This window comes from Nipponia nippon, unplaced genomic scaffold (assembly GCF_047370975.1).
Source record: "Nipponia nippon isolate SJK-2023a ecotype South Korea unplaced genomic scaffold, ASM4737097v1 scaffold_44, whole genome shotgun sequence".
Lineage (NCBI taxonomy): Eukaryota > Metazoa > Chordata > Aves > Pelecaniformes > Threskiornithidae > Nipponia > Nipponia nippon.
In genome coordinates, this window is record NW_028262363.1 from 403,165 (window position 1) to 418,552 (window position 15,388).

General features: G+C 66.8%; 3 protein-coding genes across 3 annotated transcripts; all 3 read right to left on the bottom strand.

Moving 5' to 3' along the window:
- Positions 1–1,385: 1,385 nt before the first annotated feature.
- On the bottom strand, positions 1,386–9,169 carry ETFB (electron transfer flavoprotein subunit beta). Its single transcript, XM_087778497.1, has 6 exons — positions 9,070–9,169; positions 8,288–8,446; positions 6,080–6,232; positions 3,773–3,835; positions 2,094–2,252; positions 1,386–1,562 (listed from the first exon to the last, which is right to left on the bottom strand). Exons 1-6 carry the CDS (start codon positions 9,124–9,126, stop codon positions 1,386–1,388), a joined length of 768 nt encoding a protein of 255 aa, XP_087634623.1. The 5' UTR covers positions 9,127–9,169.
- Positions 9,170–10,363: 1,194 nt separating this feature from the next.
- HAMP (hepcidin antimicrobial peptide) lies at positions 10,364–11,955 on the bottom strand. The gene is made up of 4 exons (XM_087778525.1): positions 11,866–11,955; positions 11,385–11,447; positions 11,191–11,253; positions 10,364–10,456 (listed from the first exon to the last, which is right to left on the bottom strand). The coding sequence occupies exons 1-4, from the start codon at positions 11,953–11,955 to the stop codon at positions 10,364–10,366; spliced, it is 309 nt and encodes a 102-aa protein (XP_087634651.1).
- A 426-nt stretch (positions 11,956–12,381) lies between these two features.
- Positions 12,382–15,372, bottom strand: LOC148052766 (uncharacterized). Its single transcript, XM_087778526.1, has 3 exons — positions 15,356–15,372; positions 13,041–15,220; positions 12,382–12,419 (listed from the first exon to the last, which is right to left on the bottom strand). Exons 1-3 carry the CDS (start codon positions 15,370–15,372, stop codon positions 12,382–12,384), a joined length of 2,235 nt encoding a protein of 744 aa, XP_087634652.1.
- Between the last annotated feature and the right edge of the window lie 16 nt (positions 15,373–15,388).

Below are 15,388 nucleotides of genomic sequence, written 5' to 3' on the forward strand. Positions count from 1 at the left end.
GGCCCGGGCGCTGGGGAGCCTCGCCCCTCCCGCCAGCCCCGCCCCCTTGCGGCCCACTCGGCCGCGCCCCCTCCTCGCCGTCTGATTGGGCGGCGCGGCTGAGTGACGGCGCGGGTGGGGCGGGGCGAGGCGTTGCTCGGCAACGCGGCGCCGCCGTCTCGGATGCTGGGGACGAACTGGGACCCGCTGGGGCCAAACTGGGACCCGCTGGGACCCCCCCCGGGGTCAAACTGGGACCCGCTGGGTCATACTGGGACTCACTGGGTCATACTGGGACCCGCTGGGGCCAAACTGGGTCATACCGGGACCCCCTAATCCCATTCCCAGGGCCAAACTGGGTCATACTGGACCCCCCAGGGCCAAACTGGGTCATGCTGGACCGCCCCCCCCCAGGGCCAAACTGGGTCATACTGGAACGCACCCCAGAGCCAAACTGGGATGCACTGGGACCCTCCCAGACCCAAACTGGGTCATACTGGAACCCCCCCCAGGGCCAAACTGGGTCATACTGGAACCCCCCCCCACGGCCAAACTGGGTCATGCTGGAACGCCCCCCAGAGCCAAACTGGGATGCACTGGGACCCCCCACAGCCAAACTGGTTATACTGGGACCCCCCCAGGGCCAAACTGGGTCATGCTGGAACGCCCCCCAGAGCCAAACTGGGATGCACTGGGACCCCCCCAGACCCAAACAGGGTCATACTGGAACGCACCCCAGAGCCAAACTGGGATGCACTGGGACCCCCCAGGGCCAAACTGCGTCATACTGGGACCCCCCCAGACCGAAACTGGGTCATGCTGGAACGCCCCCCAGAGCCAAACTGGGATACGCTGGGACCCCCCACAGCCAAACTAGTCATACTGGGACCCCTCCAGGGCCAAACTGGGTCATACTGGAACCCCCCCCCAGGGCCAAACTGGGTCATGCTGGAACGCCCCCCAGAGCCAAACTGGGATGCACTGGGACCCCCCCCAGGGCCAAACTGGGTCATACTGGGCCCCTCCAGGGCCAAACTGGTCATACTGGGCCCCTCCCCCCAACACCACACTGCCTCCCCCCCCCCATTCCCCAAACTGGTTCCCCTCCCCCAAACCAGTAAAAACCCCCCAAAACCAGGAAAAAAAATAAAAAAAAGGGGGGTGGGGTGGGGAGGGGGGGGAGCCTCGCTAAGCCCCACCCCCAGACCCCACCCATGACATCATCAACAGCCACACCTTTATTTCTAGGGGGCGGAGCCTGGGTGCCCCCCCCCACCCCCCCCAGGACATGAAGTGGGGGGGGGGTGGGGGTGGGGGGCACCCAGGCATTTTGGGAGGGGGGGACGGGGACGGGGGGGGGGGGGGTTGTCACGTGACCCCCCCCACCCATGGGTGCCCCCCCCCCCCTAAACCCTCCCCTTGCTCCTGAGGCGCTGGAGGAGGGTGGGGACGTCCTGCACCCGCTCCCCCCCCTGCCGCCCCGGGGGCTCCGCCATCTTCAGCACCCGCAAACGGGGGGGGGACAAAATGGCCGCCCCCAGCTCCGAGGCCGCCAGCACCTCCAGGGGCTTCTTCTTCGCTTTCTAGAGGGGGGGAAGGGGGGAAAATATGGGGGGGGGACCCCCACCACCCACCCATGGGACCCCCCCCACCCATGGGACCCCCACCCCCACCCATGGGAACCCCCCCCCCATGGGATCAGGGGATCCAGGGATCTGGGGGGGAACCCCCCCCCCCCAAAAAGGGCCCCGGGGGAGTTGCGGGGGGGCCCCCCAGGAGTGGGGGGGGGGGGGGCACCCAAGGATTGGGGGGGGCACCCAGGGGTGCAGGGGGGCATCCAGGGGGTTGGGGGAGGGGGGGACCCAGGGGTTTTGGGGGCACCCAAGGATTTTGGGGGGACCCAGGGGTCTGGGGGGGGGGCACCCATGGGTGCAGGGGGGGGGACCCAGGGGTCTGGGGGGCGCCCAGGGGATTGGGGGGGCACCCATGGGTGCAGGGGGAGGGACCCAGGGGTCTGGGGGGGCACCCAGGGTGTTTCGGGGGAGGGGGCACCCAGGGGGTTTGGGGGGTCCCCCATGGGTTTGGGGGGGGGGCACCCATGGGTGGGGGCGTACCATGATGTTGGGCAGGGTGGCGTAGCGCGGCTCGTTGAGGCGCAGGTCGGCCGTCAGCACGGCCGGCAGCCGCAGCCGCAGCGTCTCCAGGCCCCCGTCCACCTCCCGCTCCACCCGCACCGCCCCCTCCGCCAGCTCCACCCGCGAGGCGAAGGTCCCCTGCGGACCAGTAAGCGCGGGGGGCCTCCCAGTAGGCACTGGGAGCGGCCCCCCACCCCAGCACCCCCCCCCCAGTGTCCCATCTGCCTCCGTTCCTATGTGAATCTGGACCCCCGCTATCCCAGCATGCACTGGGACCCTCCCCATAGGAACTGCGACCCTCCCAGTAGCCACTGGGACCCTCCCAGTATGCACTGGGATCATCCCAGTATGCACTGGGAGCGCCCCACCACCCCAGCACCCCCCCCCAGTGTCCCATCTGCCTCCGTTCCTATGTGAATCTGGACCCCCGCTATCCCAGCATGCACTGGGACCCTCCCCATAGGAACTGCGACCCTCCCAGTAGCCACTGGGACCCTCCCAGTATGCACTGGGATCATCCCAGTATGCACTGGGAGCGCCCCACCACCCCAGCACCCCCTCCAGTGTCCCATCTGCCTCCGTTCCTATGTGAATCTGGACCCCCGCTATCCCAGCATGCACTGGGACCCTCCCAGTATGAATTGGGACCCTCCCAGTATGCACTGGGATCATCCCAGTATGCACTGGGAGCGGCCCACCACCCCAGCACCCCCCCCCAGTGTCCCATCTGCCTCCGTTCCTATGTGAATCTGGACCCCCGCTATCCCAGCATGCACTGGGACCCTCCCAGAATGAATTGGGACCCTCCCAGTAACCACTGGGATCATTACAGTATAAACTAGGATCCTCCCAGTATGAACTAGGGCCTTCCCAGTATGAAGTGGGGCCTCCCAGTAAGGACTGGGGTCCTCCCAGTATGAACTGAGCCCTCCCAGTAAGCACTGGGGTCCTCCCAGTATGAACTGAGCCCTCCCAGTAAGCACTGAGGTCCTCCCAGTATGAACTGAGCCCTCCCAGTAAGCACTGGGGCCCTCCCAGTATGAACTGAGCCCTCCCAGTAAGCACTGGGGCCCTCCCAGTATGAACTGAGCCCTCCCAGTAAGCACTGGGGTCCTCCCAGTATGAACTGAGCCCTCCCAGTAAGCACTGGGGTCCTCCCAGTATGAACTGAGCCCTCCCAGTAAGCACTAGGGTCCTCCCAGTAAGCACTGGGGCTCTCCCAGTAAGCACTGGGGTCCTCCCAGTATGAACTGAGCCCTCCCAGTAAGCACTGGGGTCCTCCCAGTATGAACTGAGCCCTCCCAGTAAGCACTGAGGTCCTCCCAGTATGAACTGAGCCCTCCCAGTAAGCACTGGGGTCCTCCCAGTATGAACTGAGCCCTCCCAGTAAGCACTGGGGCTCTCCCAGTAAGCACTGGGGTCCTCCCAGTATGAACTGAGCCCTCCCAGTATGCCTTGGGGCCTCCCAATAAGCACTGGAACCTTCCCAGTATGAACTAGGGTCCTCCCAGTAAGCACTGGGGCCCTCCCAGTATGAACCACCCCGCTCCACTCCGCCCCGCCCCCATGATCCCATCATCCCCTGCGGTGAGGCGGGGCTATCCCATCCCCCCCGGGGCAGGGGGCGGGGCAGGGGCGGGGCAGGGGGCGGGGCTTACCTGGGGCCAGTCCAACATGGCGGCCAGGAGCTGCCCCGTCTGGTTGCAGTCATCGTCGATGGCCTGGGGGGGGCACAGAGGGGCTATAGGGGGGGTATAGGCGCTATAGGGGGGTATGGGGGGCTATAGGGGGGTATGGGGGGGTATAGGGGGGCTATAGGGGGGTATGGGGGCTATAGGGGGTATGGGGGGGTATAGGGGGGTATAGGGGGGTATGGGGGGTATAGGGGCTATAGGGGCTATGGCGGGGGTATAGGGGGGCACAGAGGGGCTATAGGGGGGTATAGGCGCTATAGGGGGGTATGGGGGGCTATAGGGGGGTATGGGGGGGTATAGGGGGTATGGGGGCTATAGGGGGGTATGGGGGGTATAGGGGGGTATAGGGGGGTATGGGGGGGTATAGGGGCTATAGGGGCTATGGCGGGGGTATAGGGGGGCACAGAGGGGCTATGGGGGGGTATAGGGGCTATAGAGGGGGGTATAGGGGGCTATAGGGGGGTTATAGGGGCTATAGGGGGGTATGGGGGCTATAGGGGGGTATGGGGGGTATAGGGGCTATAGGGGGTATGGGGGGCTATAGGGGGTATGGGGGCTATAGGGGGCTATGGGGGCTATAGGGGGCTATAGGGGGCTATAGGGGCTATGGGGGGGTATAGGGGTGTATGGGGGGTATAGGGGCTATAGGGGGGTATAGGGGGCTATGGGGGGTATAGGGGGCTATAGGGGGCTATAGGGGGGTATGGGGGCTATAGGGGGGTATAGGGGCTATGGGGGGGTATAGGGGGCTATAGGGGGGCTATAGGGGGGTATAGGGGCTATAGGGGGGTATGGGGGCTATAGGGGGGTATAGGGGGGTGGGGGGTATGGGGGGCTATAGGGGGCTGTAGGGGGGCTATAGGGGCTATGGGGGGGTATAGGGGCTATAGGGGGGCTATAAGGGTATAGGGGGCTATGGGGGGTATAGGGGGTCTATAGGGGCTATGGGGGGTATAGGGGGCTATAGGGTCTATGGGGGGTATAGGGGCTATAGGGGGGCTATAGGGGGCTATGGGGGGTATAGGGGGGCTATGGGGGTATAGGGGACTATGGGGGCCTATAGGGGGCTAGGGGGCTATAGGGGGCCTATAGGGGGGGTATAGGGTCTATAGGGGACATGGGACACCCCACACACACACCCAGGCCCTATGGGGGCTATAGGGGAGCCTATAGGGGATGTGGAACCCCCACACCCCCCCCCCGGGCCCTATGGGGGCTATAGGGGAGCCTATAGGGGATGTGGAACCCCCACACCCCCCCCCCGGGCCCTATGGGGGCTATAGGGGAGCCTATAGGGGACATGGGACCCCCACCAGATGGGGGCTTTGTAGGGGCTCCATAGGGGCTCTGTAGGGGATCCATAGGGGGACTATGGGGGCTCCATAGGGGCTCTGTAGGGGCACTACAGGGGCGCTATAGGGGACCGGGGGGCTCCATAGCGGCACTATAGGGACTCCATAGAGCTATATAGGAGCACTATAGGAGCTCCATAGGGCTCTATAGGGGTCCATAGGGCTCCATAAGGGCTCCATAGGGGTCTATAGGGGCTCCATAGGGGTCTATAGCGCTCCATAGGGGCTCCATAGGGGTCCATAGGGGCACTATAGGGGTCCATAGGGGCTCTATACGGGTCCATAGGGGTCTATAGGGGCTCCATAGGGCTCCATAGGGGCTCTATAGGGGTCCATAGGGGCTCTATACAGGCCCATAGGGGTCTATAGGAGCTCCATAGGGCTCCATAGGGGCTCTATAGGGGTCCATAGGGGCACTATAAGGCTCCATAGGGGCTCTATACGGGTCCATAGGGGTCTATAGGGGCTCCATAGGGCTCCATAGGGGCTCTATACGGGTCCATAGGGGTCTATAGGAGCTCCATAGGGCTCCATAGGGGCTCTATAGGGGTCCATAGGGGCACTATAAGGCTCCATAGGGGCTCTATACGGGTCCATAGGGGTCCATAGGGGTCTATAGGGGCTCCATAGGGCTCCATAGGGGCTCTATAGGGGTCCATAGGGGCTCTATATGGGTCCATAGGGGTCTATAGGAGCTCCATAGGGCTCTATAGGGGTCCATAGGGGCTCTATATGGGTCCATAGGGGCCCATAGGGGTCTATAGGGGCTCCATAGGGGTCCATAGGGGCTCCATAAGGCTCCATAGGGGCTCTATAGGGGTCTATAGGGGTCTATAGGGGTCCATAGGGGTCCATAGGGGTCTATAGGGGCTCTGTAGGGGTCCATAGGGGTCTATAGGGGCTCCATACGGGCGCTCACCTGCTTGCCCAGCAGCACCAGTCCGGGCTGCAGCCGCCCCACCAGCGCCGCCAGCGCCGCCGCCGCCTCCCGGGGGCCCAGCGCCGCCCCCTCCCCCACCTCCACCAGCACCCCCCGGTCGGCCCCCAGCGCCAGCGCCGTGCGCAGGGTGTCCTGGGGGGGAGGGGAGCTGCCCTCACCCCGCCCTATAGGGGACCCCCATAGGGGACCCCCCGCAGGGACCCCCCAACCCCCTATAGGGCACCCAGGACCCCCCCCACCCCTATAGGGGACCCCCCATAGGGACCCCCCAACCCCCTATAGGGCACCCAGGGCCCCCCACCCCTATAGGGGACCCCCATAGGGACCCCCAACCCCCTATAGGGCACCCAGGGCCCCCCCACCCCTATAGGGGACCCCCCATAGGGACCCCCCAACCCCCTATAGGGCACCCAGGGCCCCCCACCCCCATAGGGGACCCCCCGCAGGGACCCCCCAACCCCCTATAGGGCACCCAGGGCCCCGCCCACCCCTATAGGGGACCCCCCATAGGGACCCCCCAACCCCCTATAGGGCACCCAGGACCCCCCCACCCCTATAGGGGACCCCCCATAGGGACCCCCCAACCCCCTATAGGGCACCCAGGGCCCCCCACCCCTATAGGGGACCCCCGCAGGGACCCCCCAACCCCCTATAGGCCACCCAGGGCCCCCCCACCCCTATAGGGGACCCCCATAGGGACCCCCCAACCCCCTATAGGGCACCCAGGGCCCCCCCACCCCTATAGGGGACCCCCCATAGGGACCCCCCAACCCCCTATAGGGCACCCAGGACCCCCCACCCCTATAGGGGACCCCCCGCAGGGACCCCCCAACCCCCTATAGGGCACCCAGGGCCCCCCCACCCCTATAGGGGACCCCCCATAGGGACCCCCCAACCCCCTATAGGGCACCCAGGACCCCGCCCACCCCTATAGGGGACCCCCATAGGGACCCCCAACCCCCTATAGGGCACCCAGGACCCCCCACCCCTATAGGGGACCCCCCATAGGGACCCCCCAACCCCCTATAGGGCACCCAAGCGTCCACAAAATGGAGCCCAGGGGGGGAATGGAGGCGTTTGGGGGCCACCCAGGGGATTTGGTGGCCACCCATAGGATTCGGGGGCCACCCATGGGATTCAGGGGCCACCCATGGGATTTGGTGGCCACCCAGGGGATTTGGGAGCCACCCATGGGATTCGGGGGCCACCCATGGGATTTGGAGGCCACCCAGGGGATTTGGTGGCCACCCATGGGAAATAGTGGCCACCTATAGGATTTGGAGGCCACGCAGGGGATTTGGGAGCCACCCATGGGATTTGGTGGCCACCCAGGGGATTCGGGGGCACCCAAATATTGGGCCCAAGCGTCCTGAAAATGGAGCCCAGGTGGGGAACGGAGGCGTTTGGGGGCCACCCATGGGATTTGGTGGCCACCCATGGGAAATAGTGGCCACCTATAGGATTTGAAGGCCACGCAGGGGATTTGGGAGCCACCCATGGGATTTGGTGGCCACCCATAGGATTTGGAGGCCACCCATGGGATTTGGTGGCCACCCATGGGATTTGGGAGCCACCCAGGGGATTTGGAGGCCACCCATGGGATTTGGAGGCCACCCAGGGGATTTGGTGGCCACCCAGGGGATTCGGGGGCACCCAAATATTGGGCCCAAGCGTCCTGAAAATGGAGCCCGGGGGGGGGGAACGGAGGCGTTTGGGGGCCACCCATGGGATTTGGTGGCCACCCATGGGAAATAGTGGCCACCTATAGGATTTGGAGGCCACGCAGGGGATTTGGGAGCCACCCATGGGATTTGGTGGCCACCCATAGGATTTGGAGGCCACCCATGGGATTTGGTGGCCACCCATGGGATTTGGGAGCCACCCAGGGGATTTGGAGGCCACCCAGGGGATTCGGGGGCCACCCTGGGGTTTCGGGGGCACCCAAATATTGGGCCCAAGCGTCCTGAAAATGGAGCCCGGGGGGGGGGAACGGAGGCGTTTGGGGGCCACCCATGGGATTTGGTGGCCACCCATGGGATTTGGTGGCCACCCATAGGATTTGGAGGCCACCCATGGGATTTGGTGGCCACCCATGGGATTTGGAGGCCACCCATGGGATTTGGTGGCCACCCGTGGGATTTGGTGGCCACCCCCGGGATGCGGGGGCCCCGGGACGCGGGCGCTGACCTGGCAGAGGCGGGTGCCGACGCTGGCGGCGATGACCTCAGCGGCGGCGCCGCGCTCCCGCAGCCGCACGGCCTCCTCCAGGGCGATCTCGCAGAAGGGGTTCAGCGAGTGCTTCACCCCCTGCGTCTGCACCCCGCCGCCCCCCGCCGCCACCCGCACCTGGGGGGGCACCCATGGGGGGGGGGGGGCACCCGGGGGGGCGGGCACCCGGGGGTGGGGGGGGGGCACCCGGGGGTGGGGGGGGGGGCAGGGTTTTGGGGGGTCCCAGGGGGTGGGGGGGACCCGAACCCCTGCGTCCCCCCAAACCCCCCGCACCCAATGGAAAGGAGCCGGGATTTGGGGGGGGCACCCATGGGTGGGGGGGGGGCAGGGTTTTGGGGGTCCCAAGGGTGGGGGGGGGGCACCCAGGGGTTCAGGTCCCCCCCCAAACCCCCCCGCACCCAATGGAAAGGAGCCGGGATTTGGGGGGGCACCCATGGGTGGGGGGCACCCAGGGGTGGGGGGTCCCAGGGGTGGGGGGGGCACCCATGGGTGGGGGCACCCAGGGGTGGGGGGTCCCAGGGGTGGGGGGGGCACCCGGGGGTGGGGGGGGCAGGGTTTTGGGGGTCCCAGGGGGTTGGGGGGGGGACGGGGACACGGAGGGTTTTGGGGGGAATCCCGGGATTTCGGGGTCCCGCAGGGTGCGGGGGGTCCCCGGGACTGGGGGGGTCCCCGGGATTGGGGGGGGTCCCCGGGATTGGGGGGATCCCCGGGATTTGGGGGTTCCCCCCCCTCGCGCCCACCTTCACGGCGTAGCCGATGACCCGCTTCACCCCCACCAGCACCCGCAGCGCCGCCATGGCTGCCCGGCCACGCCCACTGCCCCGCCCCCCGCCACGCCCACTGCCCCGCCTCCCCCCCCCGCGCTGGCCGCACGCCACTCCCCGCCCCTTCCGCCCAATCAACGCGCAGGGGGCGGGGCTTGAGGGGGGGGGAGCGTCCCGCCAAAACCCCTGCGAGCCCCCAAATTCCCGCGTTTCCCCCCAAAATCCTGCGCCCCCCCAACTCCTGGGACCCCCCAAACCCCTGGGACCCCCCCAAATCCCTGCCCCCCCAATTCCTGGGGTCCCCCCTAAATCCTGGGTCCCCCCAAATTCCTGGGACCCCCCAAACCCCTGCCCCCCCCAATTCCTGGGGTCCCCCCAAATCCTGGGTCTCCCCCAAAACCCCTGGGTCCCCCCAAATTCCTGGGACCCCCCAAATCCCTGCCCCCCCCCAATTCCTGGAGTCCCCCCAAATCCTGGGGTCCCCCCAAATCCCTGGGTCCCCCCAAATTCTTGGAGTCCCCCCAAAACCCCTGGGTCCCCCCAAATCCCTGCCCCCCCCAATTCCTGGGGTCCCCCCTAAATCCTGGGTCCCCCCAAAACCCCTGGGACCCCCCCCAAATCCTGGGGTCCCCCCCAAATTCCTGGGGACCCCCCAAATTCATGGGGTCCCCCCAAATCCTGGGGTCCCCCCAAACCCCTGGGTCCCCCCAAATTCATGGGGTCCCCCCCAAATTCCTGGGTCCCCCCCAAATCCTGGGGTCCCCCCCAACACCCTGGGGCCCCCCAAATTCTTGGGGTCCCCCCAAATTCCTGGGTCCCCCCAAATCCTGCCCCCCCAACACCCTGGGGCCCCCCAAATTCTCGGGGTCCCCCCAAATCCTGGGGTCCCCCCCAAATCCTGCCCCCCCCAACACCCTGGGGCCCCCCAAATTCTCGGGGTCCCCCCATATTCCTGGGTCCCCCCCAAATCCTGCCCCCCCCAACACCCTGGGGCCCCCCAAATTCTCGGGGTCCCCCCCATATTCCTGGGTCCCCCCAAAACCCCTGGGCCCCCCCCCCCAAATCCCTCCCCCCCCCCCCCCCAATTCCCGGGGTCCCCCCCGACCCCCAACCGACCCCCAAACTCTACAAAAACCCCCACTTTATTCCCATTAACATTGAAAGGGGGGGGGGGAGGGGTAATAAATAGGGGGGTGGGGGGGTGGGGGAGGGGGGTAAGGAGGTGGGGGGGCCCCCGGGGTTTCGGGGGGCCCCGGGGGGGGCGGGGGGGTCAGGTCCGGCAGCAGAGGCCGCAGCCCCGGTTGCGGCAGCAGTTGCAGCAATAGGAGCAGAGGGGGAAATGGGAGCCGTGGCGGCGGCGGCGGATTTGGGGGGCTGGGGGGAGGGGAGGGGTTAAGGGGGGGGTGGGGTCCCCCGAAATGTTTGGGGGAACCCTCCCCCCTCCCCAAACCCCTGGGATTCCCCCCCAAATTCTGGGTCCCCCCCCCCCCCAAAACCCTGGGACCCCCCCCAAATTCTGGGTCCCCCCCAAATTCTGGGTCCCCCCCCAAACCCCTGCGTCCCCCCCAAAATTCTGGGGTCCCCCCAAATCCCTGGGACCCCCCAAATTCTGGGTCCCCCCAAATTCTGGGTCCCCCCCAAACCCCTGCGTCCCCCCCAAAATTCTGGGGTCCCCCCCAAATCCCTGGGACCCCCCCAAATCCCTGGGGCCCCCCCAAAATTCTGGGGCCCCCCCAAATCCCTGGGTGCCCCCCAAACTTTCGGGTCCCCCCCAAACCCCTGGGTCCCCCCCAAAACCCTGGGATCCCCCAAATCCCTGGGGCCCCCCCTAAAATTCTGGGCCCCCCCCAAATTCCAGGGCCCCCCCCAAATCCCTGGGGCCCCCCCAAAATTCTGGGTCCCCCCAAATCCCTGGGAGCCCCCAAAACCCTGGGTCCCCCCAAAATTCTGGGGCCCCCCAAATCCCTGGGACCCCCCCAAAACCCTGGGACCCCCAAATCCCTGGGTCCCCCCCAAACTTTCGGGTCCCCCCCAAATTCCAGGGTCCCCCCCAAAACCCCTGGGACCCCCCAAAACCCCTGCCCCCCCGCCCCTCACCTGCCCATCCCCCACCAGGTTTTGGGGTGTCGCCGTCAGCGGAGCCTCGAAAGGGACCAAAATCTGGGGGGGGGGGGGGGGGGGAAACAGGGGTGAGGGACACCCCCCCCCCCCGGGACCCCCCAAATCTTGGGACCCCCCCCAAATCCCCCTGGGGGGGGAGAGGGGAGGGGAGGGGAGGGGGTGTCTCTCACCTGCCCATCCCCCATCCGGGCCGGGGCCTTGGGGTCCAGCGAGGCCGCGGGGGGCAGCAGGGCCTGGGGGGGAGGGGAAAAGGGGGGGGGGGTGATGCCCTGAACCCCTGGGTGCCCCCCAAAATCCCTGTGCCCCCCCAAACCCCTGGGTGCCCCCCCCAAATCCCTGGGTCCCCCTAAAACCTTGGGTCCCCCTCAAAACCCTGTGCCCCTCCCCCAACCCCGGGGTCCCCCCAAACTTTCGGGTCCCCCCCAAATCCCTGGGTCCCCCCAAACTCCTGGGTCCCCCCAAATCCCTGTGCCCCCCCCAAAACCCCTGGGTCCCCCCAAACCCCGGGGTCCCCCCAAACTTTGCCCCCCCCCAAATCCCTGTGCCCCTCCCCCAACCCCAGGGTCCCCCCCCAAACCCCGGGGTCCCCCCAAACTTTCGGGTCCCCCCCAAACCCCGGGGTCCCCCCAAACTTTCGCCCCCCCCCCTCACCGCGTTCCCTCTCCCCGCCACCAGGAGGAGGAGGAGGAGGAGGAGGAGGAAGGAGCCGATGACGTTGCCGATGACGCCGCTCGCCGCCATCCCGTCACTGCCAGGGGAGCCGCCACCTCCGGCCCCATTTATCCCCCATCCCCCCCCCCCATCCCCCCTTTCCCCGAAGGGGCCGCCCCCCCCCCCCCCCCCCCCCCCCCCCCCGGGACCTTTCCGGGCCCTGACCCGGCTTTGGGTGGAAAAAAGCCAAGTTTGGGGCTCGTACCGGTTTCTCCGGGGGGGAGGGGGGGGGGACCCCGGCGTCCAGGACCCCCCTCCCCCCACCATAGGGGTCCCAGGCATCCAGGACCCCCCCCCATCCCCCATAGGGGACCCCCCTATAGGGGACCCTGGCATCCAGGGACATCCCCCCGCCCCCATCCCCCCTATAGGGGACCCCGGTGTCCTGGGACCCCCCCCCCCCATAGGGCACCCAGGCGTCCAGGACCCCCCATCCCCCCCAGACCCCCCCCCCCCCTATAGGGCACCCAGGCGTCCAGGACCCCCCATCCCCCCTATAGGGGACCCCGGTGTCCTGGGACACCCCTCCCTCCCCCTATAGGGCACCCAGACATCTGGGACCCCCCCCCATCCCCCCCCCCAGGCCCCTCCCTTCTATAGGGGTCCCAGGCATCCAGGACCCCTCCCCCCCCCATAGGGCACCCAGACATCTGGGACCCCCCCATCCCCCCCCAGGCCCCTCCCTTCTATAGGGGTCCCAGGCATCCAGGACCCCTCCCCTCCCCCCTATAGGGCACCCAGGCATCCAGGGACCCCCCTTCCCCCTATAGGGGACCTCAGTGTCCTTGGACCCCCCCTCCCCCTATAGGGGTCCCGGGCATCCAGGACCCCCCCAAGCCCCATAGGGGACCCCCTATAGGGGACCCAGGTGTCTGGGACCCCCCCTCCCCCCCAGGACCCCTCCCCTCCCCCTATAGGGGACCCAGGTGTCCGGGACCCCCCCTCCCCCCCCCAGGACCCCTCCCCTCCCCCCTATAGGGGACCCAGGTGTCCGGGACCCCCCCTCCCCCCCAGGACCCTCCCCTCCCCCCCCATAGGGGACCCCAGTGTCCTGGGCCCCCCTCCCCCCCCCAGGGCCCAGCCCCCCCCGTCCCCTCCCCCGCTGGCAAGGGGACGCAGGCGTCCGGGTGCCGCCGGCCGTGTTTGCTGTCCCCTCCCCGAGGTCACCCCCGGGCCAGACCGACAGGCGCCACCGCGGGGACACCGGGGACACCGGGGGGGGGGGGGGGACACACACACGGGGACGGTGGCCTTGGGGGACGGCGGTGGCTTTGGGGTGGCAGCGGTGGCGGCAGCGGCGGTGACGGAGGCAGCGGTGGGGTAGCGATGGTGGCGGTGACGGTGGCACCGATGGTGACAGTGACACGGATGGTGCCACCGATGGTGACAGTGACGGTGACAGAGCGATGTGGTAGTGATGGTGGCAGCGGTGGTGACAGTGACGGTGGCACCAATGGTGACAGTGGCAGCGATGGTGGCACTGACGGTGACAGAGCGGTGTGGTAGTGATGGTGGCGGTGACGGTGGCACCAATGGTGACAGTGACAGCGATGGTGGCCCTGAGGGTGACAGTGATGGTGACAGAGAGATGTGGTAGTGATGGTGGCGGTGACAGTGGCACCAATGGTGACAGTGACGGTGATGGTGGCCCTGAGGGTGACAGTGACAGAACGATGTGGTAGCGATGGTGGCGGTGGTGGTGCCACCAATGGTGACAGTGACGGTGACAGAGACATGTGGTAGTGATGGTGGCAGTGGTGGTGGCACCAATGGTGACAGTGACAGTGATGGTGGCACTGAGGGTGACAGTGATGGTGACAGAGCGATGTGGTAGCGATGGTGGCGGTGACGGTGGCACCAATGGTGACAGTGACAGTGGCACTGATGGTGACAGTGACGGTGACAGAGCGATGTGGTAGTGATGGTGGCGGTGACGGTGGCACCGATGGTGACAGTGACAGTGATGGTGGCCCTGAGGGTGACAGAGTGATATGGTAGCAATGGTGGCAGTGGTGGTGGCACCAATGGTGACAGTGACGGTGACAGAGCGATGTGGGAGCGATGGTGGCAGTGGTGGTGGCACCGATGGTGACAGTGACAGTGATGGTGCCACCAATGGTGACAGTGACGGTGACAGAGAGATGTGGTAGTGATGGTGGCAGTGATGGTGGCAGTGACGGTGACAGTGACAGCGATGGTGGCACTGAGGGTGACAGTGATGGTGACAGTGATGTGGTAGCAACGGTGGCAGTGGTGGTGGCACCAATGGTGACGGTGACAGTGACAGTGACGGTGCCACCAATGGTGACAGTGACGGTGACAGAGCGATGTGGTAGCGATGGTGGCAGTGGTGGTGGCAGTGACGGTGGCACCAATGGTGACAGTGATGGTGGCCCTGAGGGTGACAGTGATGGTGGCAGCGATAGTGGCACTGACGTGACAGTGACGGTGGCACTGATGATGGCAGCGATGGCGACAGTGATGTGGTACCGATGGTGACACTGACAGCGAAGGTGACACCGATGGTGGCACTAACGGTGGCCCCGATGGTGACGGTGACATCGACGGTGGCCCCAATGGTGGCAGCAAAGGTGACAGTGACAGTGAAAGTGACACCGACAGTGACTGTGACACCGGCGGTGACCCCGATGGTGACAGTGACAGCGAAGGTGACACCGACACAGATGGTGACAGCAATAGTGGCCCTGATGGTGACGGTGACAGTGATGGTGACACCGATGGTGGCCCTGATGGTGACAGTGACACCGATGGTGGCCCCGGTGGTGGTGATGGTGACAGCGAAGGTGACACTGATGGTGACACGAATGGTGGCCCTGATAGTGACAGTGACAGGGAAAGTGACCCCGATGGTGACGGTGACACCGATGGTGGCCCTGATGGTGGCCCCAGTGGTGACGGTGACAGCAAAGGTGACGGCGACACCAGTGGTGACACCGATGGTGGCCCTGGTGACAGGAAAGGTGACACCAATGGTGGCCCTGATGGTGGCCGCAGTGGTGACAGCGACACCGGTGGTGGCCGTGGTGGTGACGGTGACAGGGAAGGTGACAGCGATGGTGACGGTGACACCGGTGGTGGCCGTGGTGGTGACGGTGACAAGGGAAGGTGACACTGATGGTGACGGTGACACCGGTGGTGGCCCCCGGTGGTGACGGTGACACCGATGGTGACAGTGACACTGGTGGTGGCCCCCGGTGGTGACGGTGACAGGGACGGTGACACCGCGGGTGCCGGTGGCCCGGGGGGGGGGGGGGAGGGGCCGGCAGCCGCGTCGCTGATGCGGGGGCCGGCGCCAGTTGCGACACGGGGGGCGGCAGCCAGGCGGCCCCGCCCTTGGGGGGGGGGAGGGGCGGGGCCAAGGCCACGCCAGGGTCCCCTGGGGGTCAGAGGTCACCCGCCCCCCCCCCACCCCCCAACCACCAACATTTCGCTCCTTTTCCTT